The sequence below is a fragment of the Pleurodeles waltl genome, chromosome 6 (assembly GCF_031143425.1).
Source record: "Pleurodeles waltl isolate 20211129_DDA chromosome 6, aPleWal1.hap1.20221129, whole genome shotgun sequence".
Taxonomy (NCBI): domain Eukaryota; kingdom Metazoa; phylum Chordata; class Amphibia; order Caudata; family Salamandridae; genus Pleurodeles; species Pleurodeles waltl.
The window spans coordinates 1,101,272,108-1,101,297,983 of NC_090445.1; the positions used below are offsets into that span (position 1 = coordinate 1,101,272,108).

A 25,876-nucleotide genomic window follows, 5' to 3' on the forward strand; every position below is an offset into this window, starting at 1 on the left:
TAGCTGTAAATGAACACACTCATCAGTTAGGAAAGCAAAATTGAAGCACATTGTTTTGTAATTCCAAATTATGATGGAAACAAATATTTTAAAAGGCTCAGGACACTTTACTCCATTTGTGTGCAATCATAGTTCTTATCTGTAAAACTATCTGTGCAAATTTAGTGGCCATTTCAATGGAAATGGTGCGTCTGTAAATGACAGTGAGTTAAAGCATGATGGGCCTGTTACAGTAGTATCTGAGTGCAAATCTAAAGATTCTACTAATAAATGCCCCTTGTGAATTCCCAAAGTCATAAACTTAGACGTTTAGTCTAAGTTTAGACCAAATGTCTAAGTTTACCTTTGTGAATAGAGCCCATCGTTTTAGTTACAATAATAAATTGTATGCCAATCAATTCCAACAAAAAGCTGATCACCAAAGAGAAGGAGCCAAGTATTGAGAATAACAAGTGGGCCGACAAAGTCAGCCATTTTGCTTGGCACAGTATATCATGTTGCTTTTTGACGCACCTGCTGTCACGTCCTGTGCTATCTTTAATTTGCATTTTAGAGACTATAAATACCTTCAAGCAGTGTGCACAAACATCCGTTCTTCAAAAAAATGCTTTCTCATCTAAAATAATGCCGCCTTCTAATCTTTGGTCATGGGGCCAGGGTATTGTCTGTGGAGTTGAGCTGGGGATATATTTCCTGAATTAGCCAATATCCATTACATTGTGGCAAAACTGTGTTTTTTCATATCCGGGTTTCCCCAATCCCTAAGCATTTATGATAAATAGGAGGTACATCAGGTTTTAATCAGTCTTTGAAGCTGCTTCCAACGGTGAGCTGTGGGAAAAAACAGCTAGAGAGAAGCAGAGCCCAGTGCTATCCTTCGAACGCGGTTACATATAGAAAATCAGAGCTCGTGAGTAGTCTTGATTTTAAAACTATCGCTGGGTCACGCTTTATTTATGCAAGTTATGTTATTCAGAATTCGTTTAGCATGCAACTGCAACTAATGTGGCACGATAGCGCTCTGAACGTCTGGAGTGCTTACAGGGGGACCTTGGCTGGCAATGTGTGTGGTTGTAATTTGACCTGTGTGACAAGAGTCCGGGGGAAATAAAAGGTCCTGATATCGTCTGGTCGTGGTTCAGGAATCATACATTTGCAATGATCATGGTATGCAGAGAGTTGTCTGTAGAGGTATCTAAGATGATCAGTGCACCCTTCATCCATTTTGTATGTTAAGGGTGTGCAAAATTTGCTTTGAGTGATTGCACAAACAGTTGAATAAATTTAAGTGAAATTACCAAAATGCAAATCTGGAATGTTGCACTATTTTAGTGCAAAATACATGTGTCAGAAATAGATGTGAGGATGCTCTTCAATCTAAAAAAAGTGCAGAAAATAAAAGGGGTGTGAATAAGAGCCAGTCACGCTCTGTATGTGCTCGATGTTTCCATGCTCCCACGTAGAATTCATTACCTGAGCAACTTCCAACTATGCCATGTAGGGTAATGGCTTAATTTCGCAGAATCTTACAAAAAAAATCATAATGCGAAATGCTGGAAATAAAGCAAATTTACATTTTTACTGATCCTTAATCTCACGTCATATAGCCTAACAAATGTTCTGTGAGAGTAGTGGCCTATTCCTTCTCAAAGGTGCAATCGGAGGTAAGGAAGGCAAAAATCAAGAAATTCAAAGACATTATGAGATCCCCACATAATGGTAGCAGTGCCACTTTGGACAATCCATTGACAACCTGAATAAAAGATGTATGTGCCCGCTCAGAGACAGAGCGAAGGTGCAGCCCAAAGCAGTTATAGACACATCTGTAGATATTCTTTGTGCTTCACTCAGAAGCTGTGACATTGCAATCCCAGGAAATCAACCAATGATCATGGTAAAAGGAGTGCTGATTTGACCAAGAAAAGATCAGGTTCCAAATCCAAAGGAAAACAAGTGACATACGTCAAGAAGAGGCCTCGGGTGACATCCCAGATGAGGTGGTGACGTAAGACAAAGAAATCCATAAAAACTTCAGTAAAGGTTTTAGGGGGACACCAAAAGTAAAGAATGCACAACTAACCAGTATTGGTGAGATTTAGAAACAACTTGTGAAAGGAATATAGTTAAAGAAACAGAAATAGAGAGAGCCTTAGGAGAACAGGTGAAGTTAAAGTCAAGAGGGTAAAAAAAAGCCATATCACATTGAACCATGCCATTCACTCATAGTAGCAGAGATACTTCCATGTGTGGCTGATGCACCATTTTACCATTAAGGAGACAGTGTCACTATATGCACAGGCAGACCAAACAAAAAGATATGTTGGGCCATTCAATGTCTGATTATTTTGAGCACACTTTCAGCTAGCTTTGTAGTGCTTGAAGTTCTGTACAGAGCGACAATTGATCAACGTGTTTTTATACTACATGTTTTGCTTACTAAGCAATGAACCAAAGTGATCTTAGTCCACTTTTCACACATGAAAGATGGAATAAATTAATTTAGTTCTGGAATCCATTTTAAGCAATACCAAAAATATTGGAACTGAATTAGCTGCATTTTGCACAATACGTTCTGTATGCCCGCAATAAAAACATATTTTCTCTTTGTTATGCAAGCAGCAAAAATGCCGCTCATTGTTTTATTAACTATTTAACACAACAAACATACATTAGGATTGTATTTATTAGTGGAGTAGCATATTTTTTTCTATAATTTACCGATCGCTTTTTTAAAAGTGAACTATTAGTTCTTGAAGTTCAGAATGTGCTACTCAAGAAAGGCCTTGTCCTGTGAGAGTCAGATTCACAAACGATTTGAAGAACGTCAGATCTCATCGTCGTGTATTTCAGACCTTTTGGGATCGACAGAATTTCCTGGGAGTTAGTTACGGGAATCGAAGCAAATCGAAGATTTCATTGCAAACTTACTCTAGTTGATTGTTGGCAGGGCGGATTGTTAGCCATGTATGTGAAGAACATGTTCTCTGCTTTGATAGAATGAACATCTAAGCCTGACCAGTTCGAATGGTAAGCTGTGTATCATTACTTGTACCAATATGTACGAAACAAGTGCCCTTTCAGTGGCGCTAACTCACTGACTCATAGCACGCCCATCTCACCAAGCTGTCACGATCAACACACTATTTCTGTGGCTGTTACAATATTTCTGTGATTGCCCCTGGATGATGTCCCGATTCCAATATTAGTACATGAAAGTGACACCATAAAACGATGAAAATGCGAGCCCGCATTTGACTGAACATCCACCAAGTAGACCCTGGAGGCAAAGAAACATGCTCTGAATTTTATTATTAGCTGAAAAACACTGAGTTCCAGAAAGAGTACCTGTAAAGAATGGCTCGTGGCGCACCAAGATTGTCGAGTAATCAGAGCACTTGATTAAAGATAGCTTATGCAAGTGCACAAATTCAATCTCACCAAGGCTAACTTAGCATCCTTTGTTACTAAGGATAATAAAATGAGTTCTGTTGACCTAGGAAATAATCATAATAATAAAAGTTCTTATGCTTCATGCACCAAGTCACAAATACTTAGCTGATCTAGTCTGCATAAATGATCACTGTTTGAAATGGCGTCTCTACAGGGTCACCTAAAACATTTTGCCTTCCTCCTCTTCTTTTTCTGACCTCATTTTTGCTGGCTTTAGGACTCTGGACTCTTTACCACTGCTAACCAGTGCTAAAGTGCATGTGCTTTCTTCCTAAAAACATGGTAATATTGGCTCATACCCAACTGACATATTTAATTTACTTGTAAGTCCCCAGTGAAGTGCACTACATGTGCCCTGGGCCTGTAAATTAAATGCTGCTGGTGGGCCTGCAGCACTGATTGTGCCACCCACTTAAGTATCTCCTTAGCCATGTCTCAGGCCTGCCTGTGCAAGGCCTGAGTGTGCAGTTTCACTGCCACTTCGACTTGGCATTTAGAAGTACTTGCCAAGCCTTAAACACGTCATTTTCTACATATAAGACACCCCTGAGGTATGCCCTAGGTAACCGGTAGGGCAGGGTGCTATGTCGGTAAAAGGCAGGACATATACATGTGTCTTTTAGATGTCCTGGTACTGGAAAAGTCTTAAAGTCGTTTTCCACTACTGTGAGGCCTGCTCCTTTAATAGGATAGCATTCGGGCCACCCTCATATACTGTTTTAGTGGAAATTCTAATCAGAAAGGGGTAACCAGGTCATATTTAGTATGACCAGAATGGTAATACACAATCCTGCTTATTGGTGAGGTTGGATTTTATATTACTATTTTAGAAATGCCACTTTTAGAAGGTGAGCATTTCTCTGCACTTAAAATCCATCTGTGCCTTGCAGCCTGTCTCCAACCAACATCTGGCCTGGGCTGGTTGACAGCTTCCTTATGCATTTCACCCAGACAACCGCAAACACAGGATACTCAATTACACCTGTTCTCATTTGCATACTGAATGGGTCTTCCTAGGCTGGAAGGGTAGAGGGCCTGACACTTACATTTCAAAGACTAGTGGCCTGCCCTCACACAATGGACTGCCAAACCCCCTACTGGGACCCTGGCAGACAGACCTGTACTAGCAGGGGACCTTGTGCACTTCAAAACCACTCTTTGAAGTCTCCCCCACTTTAAAGGCATTTTTGGGCCCATAAACTGGGTCCCTGACCCCACCAGATCAGTCACTTCTGGACCTGAATCTGCAATCAGTCAAGAGGAACTGCCTGGCTGCCCAAAGGACTCATCTGGACTGCTTCGCTGAGAAAGACTGCTGCCCTGCTGTTGCCCTGCTGCTTTGCTGCCCTTTGACTTTGCTGAGAAGTGCTCTCCAAGGGCTTCGATTGAGCTTAAACATCAAAGAGAGGGACAGGGAGATTAATGGTCCAGTGTACAATCTCCCAATATAGTTAATCACAAAAACATATAGTACACTGTTCCAAGGGTGAGAAGCAGGGAAACCTAAATATTTAGGAGCAAGAGCCCTCACACATCAAATCCGATCTCATGCTTCATCATCTGGAATGCTCCTCGTTAGACCGACACTGCAATGTCTGACGGACTCCCCAAAAGGGGGCTCTTTGCCGGAGATCTTTAGTAGTGACAGCCGTAATAGAATATACTGTGGACACTGCCTACCTGCAGACACTAAATAACCAGGAGAAGGATAATCTAAAATTGGCTCTAAACCTCGAACAACATCACCAATTTATTCAGCTAATATAAGGTGTAGGCCAAGATTAAAAACAAGTCGAAAGTGACAGTTGAGAAATCATGCTCAGTCACTCTCTGAAGCAAAATGTAAATAAGAGGCCGGAAATTATCGCAGAACCTCTAATCATTGGTCAACATGTTTCGCGTCTCGGTGGTCCAGCAGCATCTGTTGACGCTTCATCAGGACCTAAATACAAACAACTTCTCCTATAACAAAAAATACAGACAATAATAAGTCACCCTAGTCAATATACTAAGGAGCAGTCACTTACATTAAGCGAACTGTGCATCCGGTCAAACTAAAAATGAAGGTCACCCTGTAAAACAAGGGGTTGTTTAGTATATAGCAAAGCAACATTTCATGCTGTTATTTACCCAATTCGTGACAAACAGTGCAAACAAGTGGAGGCAGTGCTCAGTGGTATTGGATTGAGCTTGCCTCCTGGTTTCTACTATCTCAGGGCCAAAAAGACTTCACCGCTTAAAGAAACTCCTTCCTCCGCTGAAAATTGATGCACAGCCTGCCTGAAACAACGCACATCCTGCCTTGCGACAAGGAAATCTCCCCACAGCAGAACCGGAATGACGCAGCCTGACTTCATGAGTGACGATTCGATGCAGAGCCTGTCTTGCGACCAGAAATTCAACGCACAGCCGAACTGGAACGACACAGCTCAACTTCCCGAATGAAGATTCGACGTAGCTCTTGCCATGCAACAGAAAATTAGACGCATCTCCTACCAGATCAAACCAACGCCATCTTTCACCTTCTTCTCCACCCTTCAGAGTCATGCTGTAGGACTTCTTGTGTGCCTCAAAAATGAAATTGGCCTATAAAAGGAGGTATCCTGCCTGTCCTTCATTTTAAAAATGTGGGGTTTGTTGCAACTCACACCAAACCGAGGTAAGCACTGATGCTATCATAGCATTTGACTCTATGATTATTAATGAAAACCACAAATTTGCATTATACACATGTATAAACAATATATCATTAATGGTCCTTGTGTTCAGGCACAACGGTCTCTGCATGTAACAATAATTGATTTCTTTGTTTTTCAGAAATAATCCGCTACATTTAAGCCTACTTTTTTCACAAAAGAAAAATATATGGCACTCACCATCTTTTCTGAAAATTACTTTTGCTGAAGAGTGTTTTCACTGTATTCATCATCATCATCATTATTAGCTTTATTTCGGTAAATATAAATACCATAAAAGCACATCACATAAAAAAGGAACAGCAAACTACATAATAAACAGTTTTAGTCATAAAAGGTTAAAAAGAAAAAGAAAAAGAGGAGAGAAATATTTAAACATGAGCAATTCCCTACTGGAAAATCGCACCTTATAGTTTTACGTAAAAGGACATTGTGGGTGTTAAAAAATCAAAATACAAGCCTGGCAAACCATATCAGATAAAAAAGACGTTTCTATTTAAAAAGTATCTAAGAACAAAACGAAATAAAAACAGCAGATAGGGGATACATCTAAACCAATTAAGATAGTAGGTGCATACAATAATAGATTCATCAATTGTTGCTCCCCACATTCGTTGTTAAATTTCCCTCTGCTTTTTTGAGCGTGTTCAGTCTGATACGCCAGATTAAATCTAAATATTTTGACAAACAACAAACCACTAAAACCGATAAATCAGATTAAAAAATTCTCAAAGCTAGCGAGCAGTTTTTAAAACCCATTATCCTGCATAGGGGAATAATCCAACGGCTCTTTGTTTGCGGTATGCGGGGCATTGGAAGAGAATATGAGTTACTGATTCTTCTCTGGCACAGCCCATCGGACACATCTTAGAAGAACAACTAAAATTAGACCATTTAAATGTGAGGGAACACAAAGGAAGGGAGCCCACCCTGAATCTAATGTATAATGCACGAGCGAACGGAGAAGATACTATATCCATATATTGGGCATATTCATATGGCATTTAAAATATAGAAAATTTCCCGTCATGGATGATGGAGAGACAGCAGACAGTTGAGAAAGTTGAACGTGGAGCCAGAATGCATCCTTTAATGTCTGGGTTGCGTTCTTTGGGATGGATAATGGTTCCTTCCAATAAGACCCCAAGCCAAGTAGCGAGAGGGTCCGTTCTACATATGCACACCACTTGATTTTGGAGCTGGTGTTATTGGCCATCAAGTTAACTAACGCACATCTATAGTGGACGAGAGAATCTGATGACCATAAGCGAATCCAGTACAACAGAGGCTTAAGTGCAACAATCTGGCTGATGGAAGGGAGATTTAGGTCCATTCGTATTGGAAGCAGTGGGGTGCTGGAAGGAACTCTTAGCAGTGACCTTAAAAAAGAGTTCTCCACTTTTATCAAGTCATCTAGGCAACAATGGCCCCACAATTCAGCTCCGTAAATTGCTCCCCCTCTTGCTTGTAGTTTATAGATTTCTACTGCGGGCGTCATGGCAAAGCTGGGGGATCTAGCTGCAAATCTTACAATGCCACTCGCTCGCTGTTGCAATCGTAAAGTTGCCTTCTGGATGTGGCACTGCCACTTGTGCGAGTCTTCTAATTTCAGGCCTAAATAATCAAAGTCGCTGACTCTTTCCAGTGCGGCACCCTCTAAATAAATAGGTCGTCGCATTCTGCCTTTCCTATCGCCAAACACCATGCACTTAGTTTTTGATCGGTTAATTTCAAGGCCATAGTCATTGCAAAAGTCCATGAATCTTGAGAGCAGGGTTGAGAGGCCTGTGGCTGTTTGAGATACCAGCAGGGTGTCATCGGCAAAAAGAAGGCAGGGAATCTTCTGCCCTCCTAATTTAGGAGAGTCGTTAGAGCACTCCATAAGATAAGGGATGCATGCGTTTATGAAGAGGAGAATAAGGAAGGGGCAAGCACACAACCTTGTCTTACACCTCGGGCAGTAAGGAATTTTTCTGTATTGCCTGAAGCACTTTTGGCAAAACAATCCTGGCCAACAGGACGGGGATATGTAAATATGGAGGCATATTCACAAACTGCATTCGTGTATAAAAAAAAGTATTTCAGCAGTACTTGTCATGTGCTAAAAAATGCTATTCATAAAAGTCGACTTCTCCCCTCTTATCTGTGTAGAGATTTCTACTAAAGTGGCGGAGATCTCCCCACTGAAAGGTAAATGATTACATAGTGTTTGTGGGAGGGACAAGGAAGAGTGACTGGAAAAAGGGAAATACTTATTAAATGGGAAGGATGAAGAGAAAATTAAGGAAGGATTAGGAATGGCCATGCTGATACAAACACACACCCACGAAAGGTAATACCATTGCAATTCCCATACTACACCTCCAAAGTTACTACAGCCCTAACGGTGTTAAATTAAATTTAAATGCACTCCGACCCATCCTCGAAGTAAGCAAAGACCCACACATTGCCATTGACAGGTACTGCAAAACACTCCCATAAAAAAACAAAGTAGGAAGGGAAATAAAATGACACCTCTTCAGAGCTAATGTTCAATGAATTAATATTTCAACATTTTGCATGAAAAGGGGGCTTATTCATAAACTACATTTTGTAGTAAGTTTTGTAGTACTAAAACATGCACAAAATACTGTTCACAAACCTAAGAGCACAGTTTATATCTCAGCCTCTCCTGTATTTATATGTGGTGAGATTACCACCCCAACTGCAGAGTTCATGCATTATAATAGAAAATGTAGGAGGAATAAGGGAGTGCCTGGAAAATGGAGAATACTTATGAATAAAAAGGGTCATTAGAGAGGAGTAGGAAGTGTTTATGAAGGGTCATTGAGGCTCAAGGAAGGGCTTTTATTGTGGGACAGCAACCCACCCATTTAAGTGAAAGCCTCTACCTATACACAAACTGCATTTCTACAGCTGTTACAGCCAAAAAGGGATCTAAAACACTAGTAAGTACACCAACACAGAAACAGAGTAAGAGTAGCACCACACATGGCAAGCATCTGTATTGCAACCTACACCTTCTAGAAAATAATGGAATTAGGGACTTAAAAAGAAACCTCACCTGAAATAACATTAGATTCAATCAAATTATTTAAGATTGTTAGAAACATAGATGCATACAAATTGAAATAAATTAAATAGTACATCTTTTAAATTTATTTCTAAATAATTTATTTCTTACATTAAAATACTAATGTAGGAATATGTAATTAAAATATAATTAAATTACTTTTAATAAATTATGTACATCACTTTCAATAATTATTAATGCATAAAAAGTATTTTTTTAACTTTCTGTGGAAATGTATTTTTAATTGAAAGTTTTGAAATAATATTTTCTCCAAATGTATTATATTTACTTTATTTAAAGATTTCATTCAAAGGTAAGTTAATAGTGGTATAGCATTTCTTTAATTTGGTTCTACATTTAAAATAAATATATAACATGGATTTACATTATTATTTATCACAAAATTATTTAAAACATATTTTTCTTAGTTTCATTAACTTTTTAAGACTGTCCTATGCCTTGCCATAATGCAACTTTGCAGTTGTTCCATAGAGCTTCTCATGTTACAAATTAAATATCAAATATTTGGGTAAAATAGATGTATACTTTATTTTAAATCTGCCATTATTGATAAACCCAAGTGTTTATGTCCAGTCTTGAGATGGGGGGGGGGGTGATACAATGGATAATATGAATTAACAATTACAGGAGATGAAGTATGCTATGCCAAAATGTTACAGGAAAGTTGAGGAGATCAAATTGGTCAAAGGACAATTGATCTTAAACAATGATTAGTTAAGACTAGGGGCTGAGAAGCAAATTAACTGGGATAGGTATCAGAGGTCTGAGTCTGATAAGAGTGGTTACAACCATCTTTATATACACAAGTTAACAAAGGGGCATATTGACCAGAAAGACAGATGATTCAAATTGAAGATACGTCCTGTGAAACCCTGAATTTTAGCTATTAATATACTGATTGCCACAGCATCTTAGATCTGCCACCTGTAGCCACTCTCAGTGAATTGGTACTTCTTTTGCACCCACACAGAGAAAAAACTGGGCAAACCTGAAAAATTAAGTGGTGTATTGGATAGGTCAAGATAAACCAAAGATTTGTATGGGGAGGGGGGAAAGCATGGAGGGAAGATTATTTTATTTTGAATTTTAAACCTATTAGATTAGTAGAATTGTTATTGTCTAGATTAAGTCAGTGCATGAACCTTAGTTCTCAGATCAGAGTTGTCGCTCTAGGTTATTTCTATAAAACACCAAGCCCTGCCAGAAAGGATGATGTGGTGCCTAATACTGCTTCACATAAGTTTGCAACTGAGTGTGATAGCAATGATAATCAGAAATCACTTTACACCTAAATACTTAAGCCAATGTTGAATGATTGGATCACAGTTGTAGACTTTTTGATGCTTCAGCGGTGTATCATGACAGATGAGGATGGCTGAAAAAATAGTTGAAGATATTGACTGTCCTAGATCGAGGAATATTTCCAAAAGCTCTTTAGGGTGTGACTCTGGGAATAGTATCTTAAATGCCGGGTCCACCTGAGGAGTAACTGTAGAGGAAGGAGGAAAACATATCATAGATCTACTAGACACAAGGCTGTGTTAAAGCCTGTAAATGTGATAAAAATGTTGCCTTGGAACGTGGCTTGTCTCAAGAGTAAATTGAACAATCAGGACTGGCTTCATCTCATAGAAGGATCCTCTGCCCTCTGCTTCCAAGAGGCATGCGTTATAAAGAGAATACATTTAACCAGGTTTGAGGCTTACTGTACACCCTCAGAGGCTTCTAGAGCACGGCCTGCCAAAGGGGGTTTGTGTACCATCATCTCCACACCTGGTATAGTGTTTTTTAAACAGCTTTGTTGTTTCCACTACCTGATAACTGGAATTGTGGCCTTAAAGGGCTTCTTAGTTGTCATTGTAAACTACTATGAAAATATTTTAATTGAGATTGAATTTGTGTGATAGATTCCCATGAAAGAGACATCGAGATATACGTTCTATGAGGAGGGGTCTTTAATGCCCTTCTTTGATTATTACCCATGAAGAAAGTTTGTTACTATCTTGATCTTGTTGAGGCCAAACAATCAAACATCAGCAGGGTCGGACTGAGGCAGAAAATAGGCCCAGGCACCAAAATAAATGGGATCGCTAGTGAATTAAACTGCTAAAAATATGATCCTCATTTACAAATCACAGTGATTTTAACTGGTAAAGACATGCTGTATTGGTGTTTTACAGGGTATGGGTGACTGTATGCATTTGTGCTTTCCAGTAACATTGGATTGTGATTGTGAGATCCCAAAAGCTGCTCCTGAATGTTCTTGTTGGAACACCTATTGAATGTCTGTACCCAGATAGACATATTGGCACCAAAGTCACATTTAGCAGCCAGAATCCTCAGTGTGGCTACATTCAACTTTATAGGCATGTTAACAAGTTGGCGATGAGCCTAAAAATTAAGGGGCTGATTTACAGCCCCTTTGTGCCGTTATTTTTATGACGCTAATGCAGAGTTAACGTGGCTATTCCCCCACACCATATTTACAAAGTTGCCCAATGCATGCATTGCACCACTTTGCAACCCTTTACACCATATTATGCCTTCTCAAGGCATGATGTATGCAAGGGGGGCATTCCCACGCAAGGAGTCCTAAAAGAAGGTGTAGTGAAATTTCCAAGATTTCACTGTGCCATTTTTTCCACCATTTTAACACCTGCTCAGGGCAGTCGTTAAAGTGACGCACCCATAATAATCTATGGGCCTCCCTGTGCTGTGCTGCACTAGCGCCAACATTTTTGGAGCTAGTACAGCAAAATGCCACAACATCATCAAAGATTTTGACTCTATTGTGGTAACGACTGCCATGGTGCGCTGTATTGTAAATATGGTGCAACCATGGTGTCATTAGGGGAGGTAGGGGGAACGCAAGAAAAGTGGCGCATCAGAATTTATCAGACACTTTCTCGTAAATAGGCCTCTAAATCTCTCCATAAGTGTGTGGTGTTTTTCTGTGAAGTTTAATTTAGACATATCCATGGCCTCTGTAAAGCAATCATAATCTATTTGCTAGTATCAATTTCTTGCAGAGCAAGTAGAGGTGGCAGATGCAAAACAACTTCTTCACCCTCCATTGCAAGTACATTCGATAACATAGCCTTTTCTGTTAGAGTCAAAGAGTTGCTGTCTGTATTAAACATCCAATTTTTAATCAACCTCATCCACTTTTCGCATTTCACAGAAGGTTGTCCGGGCTCACAGAGAAATGGTAGACGCTTATTTCCACGCTGCGTGGTTCACAAGCTCTCAGTGCTGCAAACAGACCACAGAAAAATGAAAATACATTTCTTTATGTTAAGAGAAGGGGAGAATATTGCAGAGCATTAAGTGTGGCACTGGATGAAAGACTAATTTCAAAGATACAGCAGAACACTGAACTTGGCCTCACAAAACACTGAGGTTGATCAAACAATTATCTTATTTAGGATTAAATGGCAAAAAAGGTTTGCCTGTTACTGTGTGGCTCAGGCAGGATTAATGTCTTGAAATGTTTCTGTACAGCAAAGCAATTGTTTTAACACAAACACGCTGGAGGATGAGATCTTTCTCTCACTCAATGCACCTTTGTACCCACCATAAACGTCCATGTGGGGCAGCCCAAAGGTCCAATAAGGCGGCCATGAGATGCTGGATGGCACAGAAGTCCTGAAAACAATACAGATGTGACGATTTGTGAGAGCTTGGCAATGGCCAGTGGACTCTATAACAGGATACTACAGGAAACAACTCGTTGCAAAAATGTGGTATGAATGATAACATATATATAAAGTAAGGGAAGTCTGTATCCTTCAGAGCCAACACACCGGTTGAAAAGACAACAGATGAATTACTCTCTGTAAAAGAATCAATATGCAATTGAAGAAATAACTGAAAAGGGAATATTAAGGGGAAGGTGGAAAAATGGAACATGAAACTAAAACTTCAGGACATGGAATGGAGATGAAATATAGAGAAGAATGCCAGCAGTAAAAGGAAAACATGAAATATGGCAGATAGAAGCAACAAAGTACAATACCACAAAGTACCCTGTTAATAGTCAGATCTAACAGCCTCCTTTCAAGGCACATAAATCACTTGAGATTTGATAGACAGTCTTTATCCTAGAAGTTAGACCATCATCACATTTGTTCATCACGGGGATGCTTCACGTCCATTGACATTCAAATTCACATTTGTAAAGATGAGATAGGCCTTGGCTGAGGAAGGGTCATGGATGTTATTTAAACTCCAAGAGCTGGGGAGTAGCATGGTCCCTTAAATCCTGCCTGCATGTCTTCCGCCACCGAGGGTTTGGAGCAGCGGCCCAGCAGTTGTTGAGGTATATCTTTGAGAAGAATTGTGCACCACTTTATTTTGAACCATCCCCTGAATGCGAGAACAAGGTGCTTCTTTAGCTATATGGCCTGAATCCGTAGACACATGTCTACGAGTATACCTATTAGTCAAGCAGATTGCCTCCTGGACACTAGAACAACAGCTGAAACCTATGGGGATGGCCCTTCCCCAGGCTCTATAATGCCCGGTATAAGCAGCATGTGGATGTCAGCTTGGCCTGCTTTTGCATGATGGATTTCATTTCGGAACTGCGTTGAGCCACTGGTTTCACAGATTTCAGCAATGGGCAAGCAAATCTGTCATTTTGTCAGTTTTCATATTCCTGTAAACAAATATAGAAATAGGTTTTCAGCATCCTTTTCTTCTGATGGCAACACGCAGGCAATAAGGTGATAAAGGCCTTAAAGTAAACCCAGAATTAAATAAGCTCTGAAGCTTAGTAAAATGACCGTTTCAGCAGCTGCTTCTGTGACATACAAGTAGGGTCCGCATGAACGGCTTCATGTGTCAACACTTACTTAAAGTAACCCTTGCACACCTATGGGCGTTTTTGTTCCATACATCTATCTTTTGGTGGGTCGCAATAAAGAGGTCCTTTCTAAATGAGAAAATTCTTCATTAGTCATGACATTAATGAAGACAACTAGGACTTCCAAAAAAGCTATTTTCACACCACTAACATCAGTGTCAATCAGTAACGTAGTGAAGTCTTCTTCTTCTTCCTTATCATCATCAACTTCCTCATCATCAATAGACAGGCACCTGTCTGTCACTGAGAAGGTCTTTGTTTTATTCTGACTCATTTAGTCAAGAAAGACCTTTCTGAAGAACTCCTCCTTACTTCCATTTTTCTAACCTGGCTTTTCTATTGGGATATGTATCTGGACTTGTCCTGTTTTCAGTGTGACACCATTTTCAGGGATGATTGTGTTTGTTTGCAGTGTCCTTGACTTTGTCAGACTGTTTGCGTGTGCTGTTGAAATGACCAGCTTTCCCACTTTTATGGCACTTGTTGGCCATTGCTAAAGCGGTGTCAACTAGTCGCAGGATGTTATTGCAACAGGAGCACAGTTCAGATCTTCACTTAATTCTTTCCAGGTCAGTGGGATTCCCTCGCTACCACAGTGTTGATGGGCTTCGCAGGATTTGCAGAACATCAGGGGCAGTAAAACAGGTCCCACTGGTAACATAGCCATTATTCTGAATGGCAGGTTGTCACTTGGATGCTGTCGATATGGGACACAGTTGATCATATGAACCACACAGGAAGGTGACATGACCCCTCTTCCTCCTGCCTTCGGATAGCACCAGTTACACTCCTGGTAATATCAGCTCTTTGGGAGGCTCCACACTCTATCTCTGGACAGTATCTCCTCCTGGAATGCAAAACACACTCCCTTCTCAGAGAAGCCAGACAGGCTTTCAGACATTATGCAGACTCATTGCTCTCTAGCAATTTACTCATACCTCATGTGGTGCCCTCTAATCTCTTGAAGACAGGTGTTGAGACAGACACTGCCCATGAACAATAACAGCTCTTCAAGTACTCTGTGGAGCAATCCCTTACTTTGAACTGAAACAATGTGGGATGGTTTAGATCCTATCATTTATATGTATCTGCAAATAGCTGATGTTGATTAACTGTTCGAAGCCTAGGAGCCAATTTTGGGTGGTTCCTTTTCAAATTACATTTTCTGGCTGCAGGGCAGGCACAATCCAGGCACAATCTTTGTGCAAGGTGGTGGCTCTCACAGCAAATAGTAAATACACTCAGTGGCGTAATGAGCACCCCCATATCCCTCAAGGTGCAGGGGGCCTGAGCTCCACAGGGCTCCCTAAACACAGTACACTGTGCATGGGTTTCTGTCCCCTGACTTGGACCAGGGGGAGGAAAATCCCTCAGTGGACTTTGCAGACGGGCCCCCTCAAGTTTTGTTATGCCACAGAATATGCTAGCTCCAAGCAAAAGTCACTGAGCCAAGAGCACAATGCAGTCTAAAACCTCTGCTGCTGGCTGTCATCAGCCTTCCAGAAGCAATACTTAGGGGAATACAGATGGGACAAGCCATTCTTTAAAAACTTTGTCCTCTAACAAGATCTCCTGACTTACTCACCCCCTCTCCCATTTACCAAACATTACTGCTTAAGAATGACTTATCAGCAATACCCTCTCAAAACACTGTCATGAAATTTCTATGGGTAGACCTGGCTCCAACCTTCACATTTCAGCTTCTTGGAGTCCTCCCTTCACCTCAAGCAACACAGGCAATACATGCCCACTCTCTGAAGAAGCTGCACTCCAACCTTCATTTTGCACCATGGACAACTGAAAATTGATCCAGTTGGTCCCAGCTACAATAATCTCACAAGATCACTTACTACCAACCACATCTAACACACTCACGCGTGACATGCAAAGAGAATGTCAACTCAAGGGTCTCCGTATTACATATCAGCAGAACTTTATATGAGCAGGCCATTATGCAGCACACTCCACAAGATCCAGGATCAAGATCTGCTCAGTATCATAATGCACAAAAACTGTTAGGCTGTCATCACCACTTTTTGTCAACAAGCCAGGACAAAGACAGTAGTGCTTCAATTTAGAGGGCAAGCTTGGCGTGTCCTTCCTGGCCAAACAAAGGGTTCTGGACCTCAGAATCATTATACACAAACCTGGGCTTCAACGCCCAGTCTAGATTAAAGCATTAGCTGGGCCGAACAAAAACTCAGTATTCCAGATCCCATGCAATCCTGTCTCATGGCAGGGGATATTCCTGCCAACAATGGTAAAATGTCTTCCTTCTTTTACGAGCAGCTTTATGCATGACAATTATTGCTTTATTGTTGCATTTATAATCCATGTGTGCTAAAGTTTCAAACTCTGAGATGCGTGAAGTTACAGGAATGGAAGCTCTATGTGATTAGCACACGCTCTGGGACATTAATCAAATCAAATCAAATCATTAACATTTATAAAGCGCGCTACTCACCCGTGCGGGTCTCAAGGCGCTAGGGGGGAAAGGGGGGGTTATCGCTGCTCGAACAGCCAAGTCTTTAGGAGTCTCCGGAAAGCGGAGTGGTCCTGGGTGGTCCTGAGGCTGGTGGGGAGGGAGTTCCAGGTCTTGGCCGCCAGGAAGGAGAAAGATCTCCCACCCGCCGTGGAGCGGCGGGTGCGAGGGACGGCAGCAAGTGCGAGGCCAGCGGAGCGGAGGGGGCGGGTGGGGACGTAGAAGCTGAGGCGTCTGTTGAGGTATTCCGGTCCCTTGTTGTGGAGGGCTTTGTGTGCGTGGGTGAGAAGACGGAAGGTGATCCTTTTGCTGACTGGGAGCCAATGCAGGTGTCTCAGGTGTGCGGAGATGTGGCTGTTGCGGGGTACGTCGAGGATGAGGCGGGCCGAGGCGTTTTGGATGCGTTGCAGGCGGTTTTGGAGTTTGGCGGTGGTCCCGGCGTAGAGGGTATTGCCGTAGTCCAGGCGACTCGTGACAAGGGCGTGGGTCACGGTTTTTCTGGTGTCGGCGGGGATCCAGCGGAAGATCTTGCGGAGCATGCGGAGAGTGAGGAAGCAGGCGGAGGACACGGCGTTGATTTGCTTGGTCATGGTGAGAAGAGGGTCCAAGATGAAGCCGAGGTTGCGGGCGTGGTCTGCGGGGGTCGGTGCGGTGCCGAGGGCCGTGGGCCACCAGGAGTCGTCCCAGGCGGACGGGGTGTTGCCGAGGATGAGGACTTCCGTTTTTTCAGAGTTCAGCTTTAGGCGGCTGAGCCTCATGCAATCTGCGACGTCCTTCATACCCTCTTGTAGGTTGGTCTTGGCGCTGGCGGGGTCCTTGGTGAGGGAGAGTACAAGTTGGGTGTCGTCGGCGTAGGAGGTGATGATGATGTCGTGCTTGCGTACGATGTCGGCGAGGGGGCTCATGTAGACATTGAAGAGTGTCGGGCTGAGCGATGAGCCTTGAGGTACGCCGCAGATGATCTTGGTGGGTTCTGAGCGAAACGGAGGGAGGTAAACTCTTTGGGAGCGGTTAGCGAGGAAGGAGGCGATCCAGTCCAGGGCCTGGCCTTGGATCCCGGTGGAGCGTAGGCGGGTGATTAGGGTGCGGTGACAGACGGTGTCAAAGGCAGCTGAGAGGTCGAGGAGAATGAGGGCGACTGTTTCACCGTTGTCCATCAGGGTTCTGATGTCGTCTGTGACTGAGATGAGGGCGGTTTCCGTGCTGTGGTTGGTTCGGAATCCGGTTTGTGAAGGGTCGAGCAGGTTGTTGTCTTCCAGGAAGGTGGTCAGCTGTTTGTTGACGGTCTTTTCTATTACCTTGGCTGGGAAAGGTAGAAGAGAGATGGGGCGGAAGTTTTTCAGGTCGCTTGGGTCAGCCGTAGGTTTCTTTAGTAGGGCGTTGACTTCAGCGTGCTTCCAGCATTCGGGGAAGGTAGCAGAAGAAAAAGAAGAGTTGATGACGGTCTGGAGGTGCGGGGCGATGATGTCGTCGGCTTTGTTAAAGATGAAGTGCGGGCAGGGGTCCGAAGGGGCGCCGGAGTGGATAGAGTTCATGATGGATTTGGTTTCTTCCGTGTTGATGTGGGTCCAGTTGTTGAGGGTGATGTCCGGGGAAGCGGGTTCAGTGGTGTATGGTTGGATCTGGTGTCCGAAGCTGTCGTGGAGGTCGCTGATCTTGCGATGGAAGAAAGTGGCGAGGGATTCGCACAAATCCTGTGAGGGCGTGACGGCGTTGGCGCTGGCGCTGGGGTTGGAGAACTCTTTGACGATGCTGAAGAGTTCTCTGCTGTTGTGGCTGTTTTTGTCTAGTCTGTCGGTGAAAAAGTTCCTTTTGGCAGTGCGGATCAGGTGGTGGTGTTCGCGTGTAGCGTTCTTGAGGGCGGTCATGTTGTCAGCGGTGTGGTCCTTGCGCCAGGCCTTCTCAAGGGCACGACAAGTTTTCTTTGATTCTTTGAGGGTGTCAGAGAACCAGAGAGGTTTTTTGGTGTTGGTCTGTCGATGCGTGCGTTTGAGGGGAGCAAGGTTGTCAGCGCAGTTGGAGATCCAGTTTGTGAGGTTGAGAGCTGCGTCGTTGGGGTCGGTGGTGAGGGTGGGTTGGTTGGCGGCGAGAGCGGAGAAGAGTTGCTCTTCAGGGATCTTGTTCCACTGTCGACGAGGGATGGGTTGAGTGCGGAGGTGGGAGGTCTCGCGTCGGAATGTGAAGTGGACGAAGCTGTGGTCGGTCCAGTGTAGGGCAGAGGTGTGGCTGAAGAAGACGTGTTTGCTGGCGGAGAAGATAGGGTCGAGCGTGTGTCCGGCGATGTGGGTGGCGGTGTTCACCAGTTGTTTGAGGCCGAGGTTGGCGAGGTTGTCGAGCAGGGTGGTGGTGTTGGGGTCGTTGTTTTGTTCCAGATGGAAGTTGAGGTCGCCTAGGAGGATGTAGTCCGGTGAGGCGAGGGCGTGCGGGGAGATGAAGTCGGCGATGGCGTCGCTGAAAGAGGCGCGAGGTCCGGGAGGACGGTAGACGAGGGATCCTCTGAGGGTGGTCCTTGGGTCGGTGCGAATCTGAAAATGCAGGTGTTCAGCGGCGAGGGGGGGGTCTTCGGTGGAGGTGGTGACGCTGATGGAGTCTTTGAAGATGATGGCGACACCTCCTCCTACTTGGTTGGTGCGGTCTTTTCTGGAGATCTTGTAGCCTTCGGGGATGGCGGTAGCGATGTCTGGAGCAGAGGAGACGCACAACCTCGCAAGGACAACGCCGCCCGACTTTCCAGGAGAAATCGACGCGACGCCTACCGTGAACGCGAAACTTTGACGCACGGCCTCGCAAGGACAACGCCGCCCGACTTCCGAGGAGAAATCGACGCAACGCCTGCCGTGAGACCAAGATTTCGACGCACGGCCTCGCAAGGACAACGCCGCCCGACTTCCAAGGAGAAATCGACGCGACGCCTGCCGTGACATCGAACCTTCGACGTGCAGCCCCGCAGAACGACGCGCAGCCGGAAAACAAGCAGGAGAATCCACGCACAGACCCGGGACATCTGGTAATCCCCGCGATCCACGAAAAGAGACTGTCTGCGCGCCGGAAAACGACGCCCGACTTCCCCGCGTGGAAAAGAACGACGCAAGTCTTTGTGTGCGGAGGAGAAATCGACGCACACACCCTTTTTCCACGCATCCCTTTTCCTGTGGCCCTCTGAGGAGATTTTCCACCAGAAACCAGGTACTTTGTGCTTGAAAGACACTGTATTGCATTCTAAAGACTTAAGACACTTTATATCACTTTCCTGTGATAGTTCTACAATTTTCCATTGCATCTTTATTCTTTTTGACCTACAATTATCCTGATAAATATTATATATTTTTCTAAACACTGTGTGGTGTATTTTTGTGGTGTTATATGGTGGTATTGTATGACTTATTGCACAAATACTTTACACATTGCCTTCTAAATTAAGCCTGACTGCTCGTGCCAAGCTACCAGAGGGTGGGCACAGGATAATCTTGGATAGTGTGTGACTTACCCTGACTAGAGTGAGGGCTTTTGCTTGGACAGAGGGTAACCTGACTGCCAACCAAAAACCCCATTTCTAACATTGACATGACATTCACATGACATTCGATCTTTTCAGGGGTTCTGCAAGGCAAACTTCTTTTTGGCCAGATTTCTAAGAATATTGAAATCAACCAGATTGGTCGCAGCGCTGAGGAGGATTAACGGATTGGATCACTTAGCTTTCTCTGCTGATTGCTGTGACAATGGAGCAGAGTCCTGGCTTAGTTTGCAGAATAATTAGGCACCTTTCATGAAGTATATTGAGCCGGGTTACTAAATGCTTTTGCCAGTCAGTGAAAGGTCTTTAGAGAATGATGCAAAGAGATCCCAATATTATGGGCGGCAACTCTCGAGAAAAACCATACCAAACATCCTGCTCTCCGTGCAGGAAACAGATTATTTAGGGTGGAAATCATGCAAACACAGCATTGTCCTGACTCAGCTACATGGCTTTTTTAGCAAGGAGAATTTTGAAATAATGTTTCATCTACATTATTAATTGCCCCTGGAAAATACCACTAGCAGCATAAAAGGAATTCAGCTTACATGATTTGTGCAGGTATTTGTGTGTGGAGCACTGGTAATACATTTTGGGGACTGGGACTAACTCAAAATATTTGTCTTCATTTAGGAAATCTGAACACATGAAATCGCATGAGTCTAAAACGGATTTTCGCCATCAATATCCTGTTTTATTAAAATGTGTGAATCGTGTTTTTAGTGCATTTCTCTCCTCTTGAATTTTTTTTTTTTAATGGGGCGATGCAAAGGCAATTGTTTGATCAATAAGTGTAGGTTCCCATGTTGATGGATGAGTGAGAAACAAACTAGAGAATGTATCTAGCCGCACAACCATATCCAGGAGAACATGTTTGGCGAATTAGAGCCATTTCTAAGTTTGTAAAATGAAACGGTAAAAGCCTCTTTCCATTTTGCTGTTCTGCCGGTCCTTCTCTTATGCGGGCCTGGGTCAAAGGCTGATGATGAAAAATAAGGCTGGTCCTCAAAACTGAATGCCAGTACTTGTCAGCTGCGAGAACGAACTCAAATTAAAGACATACTAGAATATGGCATTGTGAGGCGTGTGCAATAATGACTGATATATGTATGTGTACCACGAATAGATGAGTTGAGGCATTGAGATTGTCATGTATCTGGTCTCTGGTGTAAGACTGTAGCTAAAACGCAATGCTCCAAGAGGTCCCTTTGAAGAATCAGGAATGTTTTTGATTCCTTGCAGGACTTTTAAGGTAAGCCAACCATGAATATTTTGTTGTCCATTTATATCTTCACGCTGGGAGTGTCATGGTTCACGGAGGCCATGGATGTTCCGAAGAGTAATTTAGAAAGCACAAACAGCTGCCCAGTGATTGCATGCGGCACCCCTGGAAGCAACGGCCTACCTGGCAGAGACGGGAGAGATGGCATCGGAGGTGCCAAAGGAGAGAAAGGAGAACCAGGTACTGTATGTATTTCAAGATGGTCCTTTTATTTTGTCACACACATATGGTCTACGTTTCAACAGGGTTAATCTGCTCACGGAGATGTGAATACTTATAAGAAGTAAAAGGTTTGAGATCCAACATTCTTAATGATATACTACCTGTCTGTTCAGGGAATACATATTTTGGCAGAAATATAGATACATAAATATAATCTACACTGTCAATATCAGGGAATTGGATGATGCTGTATGAATTTCGGAAGGTAAAATTTGCATATTCTGGGCATGCTTTCTGGAAAATAGGGCTGCTAAATACCAGAGATATTGCACTTTGTGAAATACCACCTACCACTACATCTATACCCTGGTAATTAACAGAGACTAAAAGATGTAACAAACATATGACCTTCACATGAGTAGGCATTGCCTGACTGCACTGGGTGTTTCTGGCCTGTGGGTCGAGCTCAGCCATTAGCCATAAAATGACCGACCGGTTCAAACTAAATTTTCCATAGATTTCTTTCTCATTTTGCTCAAACAATGTGACACTATCTTGTGTCTCCTCCCTGTCCTCTATTTCCCTGTGCCCAAACACATGTTCGCCACACGGTACCATGAGGGCTGATATTCCCAAACAGTGTATTTCATTCTGGGGATGCTTTTATAGTTTTTTTCTAGTTATCACTTTCTGCCACTTGATGGTAATTTTCATGTGTAAATTGCCCTTAATGATTATTTACAGTTTTGAATAGTTTGAGCATACAATTTGTGGATCAATGTAGAGGAGATGCACTATTTACTGTTTGTAAAATAATAATCACAATTTGCTACAAGCATGTTTGCAACCCGGAAATAGTTTTCTCACCTATGCACAAATAGGCTGGTTCCGAAAATTCAGATTTGTAGTGGGTCACAGTCTTACGTATCCAATTAATATTTATGAAGTAGGTGTGGGAGCAGAACATCAAACCATCAATTTTAATGCCGCCCAAAAACTAGATTCGTTCAAAATTTACATCTGGAAGTTCCGCTCCGACACCCTTGAGCTTGTAATAAAAACACCACCATACTCAGCATAAGGCCAGACATCAAATTTAGCAGGGTGTTAAATAAGCAACTAGGACCAATCAATAACTGGGCCCTATATAAAGGAAATGTTAAAGGGCGTTGTTATAAATATCTCAAAAATCAAGCAGCACAGAATAAAAGTGAAATGCTATGGAGGCATGGATGCAGAGTACATGTCCAGAAATCCAAATAATTCCGAGGCCAAATGAACAGCAAAATCATAAGAGAAATTTTCAAATATATTTAAATTATAGTTGTCAGAATCACAAAGTAACGTGACAGCATCTCTAGTAGAAAAGCCTCTAATAAATCAGACTGGGTCTTTGGTTGAACAGGAAAGTAATCTGGCTCACCCCCAAAAAACAGTTTTTTTTGTACACATTTTATGAATAGATAATAAGCAAACACTGCAAATTCAGCATGGCAGGATTAGTGAAAACACATATTAAAACACAGAAATAGCAGTCTCACAATAGCGCAGGCAATACAAACCTACTTTTTAGGAAAACAGAGGCTTCGGAATCAGGTCCAGTGCTTAATTTGTGCTTGTTGTTTCCGGTGCTGAGCACCAGCACTTAATTTTGTAGGCCGGGGCTTATACTTCTGCCTCAAGCATTTGCTGAGAGCAAAAGACACATATGGGAAAGATGGAGGAAGGGAATAATGAAAAAAGCCTCACAAAGGCAGAAAGTAGAAAGCTGCAAGAGTGAACTGAAGGGGCAGGGAGTGTCTTTATATGGATTGAAGAGGCCCTAGATGGCTTCAGGATTACGCTGCCTCATCCTTGTTCCCACATTTAATTGCAGCAGCCTCGTATTTAAGAGGAGGGCTTTGGGAACCGGCACGTTTTTATTTACAGACTAAGCACTGATCAGGTCGTCATAGGAAGGGCAATTAATAAGCAAGATTTGTAAACAATAGGCTATGCACGGCTGCATGACAAGCTGTTGCAACACTATTAGAATTAGAAACTTTAATTCACAAAACACGCACTTTAAAGAAACACAGGGGGTCATTGATTGGAAGGCGGAATGAGCAGGAGCAAAATGGACAGTGCGTCAGAACAACATCCCTTTTAATTAATATGTAGTCTTCATGAAAATGTGGCACATCTAAATCACATCAATGAGCACACTTCTAAATGTCTAAATAAAATTGTTTTAAGTGCAATGTTATGAATTCAGCAATTGCAAATATAATCCATCATAAATGTCATTAGTACTGAAATAATTTGTTACGCAAAATTGTGCATTAAAAAAAACTTGAACATAGGTCACAAGTTGCGACTCACTACGAATGGAGGCCTTTATAGGGATGATGATCTGCTGACGTTGGCTGACCACTATGGGCCTGATTTAGATTTCGGTGGATGGGTTACTCTGTCACAATGGTGACAAATAGCCCGACTACTGAAATCTAAACGCTTTGGAAATAATGGAATATAGATTTGGGCGGATGGGCAATCTGTCACTGTTGTGACCGAGTAACCCATCCGCCGAAATCTAAATCAGGCCCTATGTCTTTGATTGCCTTTCAATAAAGAACTTTTAAAAATAAGTGCAGCCCTTTTTCTTTTTCTTTTTGTTTGTTTGAGAGTTGGCAGTGGTCCTGTGAACCACTGCGCAGTCCCAAACATTTAAACATTTCTCTTTTTATTTCACAAAGGAGACATAAGCTAGATGAAATAGTCCTCTAGAGAAGAAGGCGCTCAAGCTTTTTGTAACCTCTGCTAAGAAGATAATGTTCTTAATTCCAGTGAACATTCACTCCATTATTGAAATTCAATGGCCTGTAACATTTATTTTTCTAATGTCTTCCTCTTAAAATTATAGTAGAAAAGACACACCTTATCCTACATATTTAAGGTACGACAAGAAGAATTAGCCTTCAGTCTGCTGTTCTAGAGATCCTCCCTCATGATGGATGAGTTTATGAATCATCACTAGGGGCTAGAACGTCACAATGCCTGCAATAAGAAGTCAGCACAAACTAAATGTGACACTGAAGGATTATAAAGGTTTTATCTAGGGCTGAAAAAATTGTAATTACAGCAGAGTAATCAGAGTAATCAGAGTAATTTTAGTAATTACGCATTACTCTTGTGATGCAAAATCACACTATTGCGTTAGCTTAAGTAATTAAGAGAAATTTGGGGTAAAAATCATTTTGCTGGAACAGAGAAACAACAAACTAAGTGGGAATGAGTGGCTGCTGGCTGCTGCTCTTCATGTTCTGTAGGATTTAGTGCTTTTTTGCTTAGTGTAAGATGCATCCTCAGGCCCATTTAGGATGTGAAGGCTCAAAGTACACAGCAAATAGTGCTAAATGCTGGACTAGGCTTCTCACACAACTAGGTATGATTATGAGTATTTTTGTAGTAAAATGAGTAGTTATGTAAGAGAGAATTACATCAGTTGCACCCAGCCCTAGTTTTATCTTGAAGAACCTTTACGAAATTCATTGGGAAGTTACACAAGGTTTTGTAAACAATCAATTTTCATCTTACCTTGATTAGAGAAACGTAATTCAGTTGTCCCTGAAACACCTCTATCTTTAAAAAACACCAGTACTAGATTGGCCTGTGACATAGAGACACCAAACATTTAGCATCATTAAATAGGGTGAGCTTATTAAACTGCAACTGAAACTTAATCTTCAAATTACCATTACACTGACAGAATTGTAACTGTTTTTGTTTCAGGCTTGCAGGGATTGAGGGGTCTCCAAGGTCCTCCAGGAAAGGCTGGGCCTCAAGGAAACCCCGGTTCCAGGGGTGCATCAGGCCAGAAAGGAGACTTTGGACCGCCAGGACAAAAGGGAGAGAAAGGGGATATCAGTGGTTTAGGTAAGTGCCCTCCAGTTATAAAGCACAGAATCACCATGTGGAATGGTTGTGTCTTGTTCAGGTATGGGTCATCAGATCTAGTCAGAGCACGTTCTACAGAGACCCACAAATCATTTTGCCTCCGTTGATCTACCACATAAATATATTTCCTTTGCATAATGTTATTTTCTATTTTAGTATGTAGTGTAGTGTCAATGCTGCTACAACTGTTTTTTCACTGCACTGCTGCTGCTAGAAATCATATACCTCAAGACACCAAACAGACCCAAATAACATCTGGATACAACAGTGCTTTCAGTGCATCATGACGTGTAAAAAGCGGACTCAGCAGCAGTCTATACTTTATTGAGAAGGGAAACCACTGCATATAGAACATAAACCACCTGCAGGAAATATAGTCCATATAACAGACAT

At 42.5% G+C, this 25,876-nt stretch overlaps 1 protein-coding gene across 1 annotated transcript in view; it reads left to right on the forward strand.

Annotated features, from left to right (window-relative positions):
• The first annotated feature begins 804 nt into the window (after window positions 1-804).
• The window catches only part of LOC138300610 (mannose-binding protein-like), a 64,154-nt gene continuing 39,082 nt past the window's right edge, over window positions 805-25,876 (forward strand). The window contains exons 1-3 of the mRNA XM_069240205.1: window positions 805-910; window positions 21,346-21,565; window positions 25,319-25,462. Coding sequence (XP_069096306.1) covers window positions 21,367-21,565; window positions 25,319-25,462 — 343 coding nt within the window. The 5' untranslated portion in view covers window positions 805-910; window positions 21,346-21,366. The remainder of the gene's footprint in view (window positions 911-21,345; window positions 21,566-25,318; window positions 25,463-25,876) is intronic.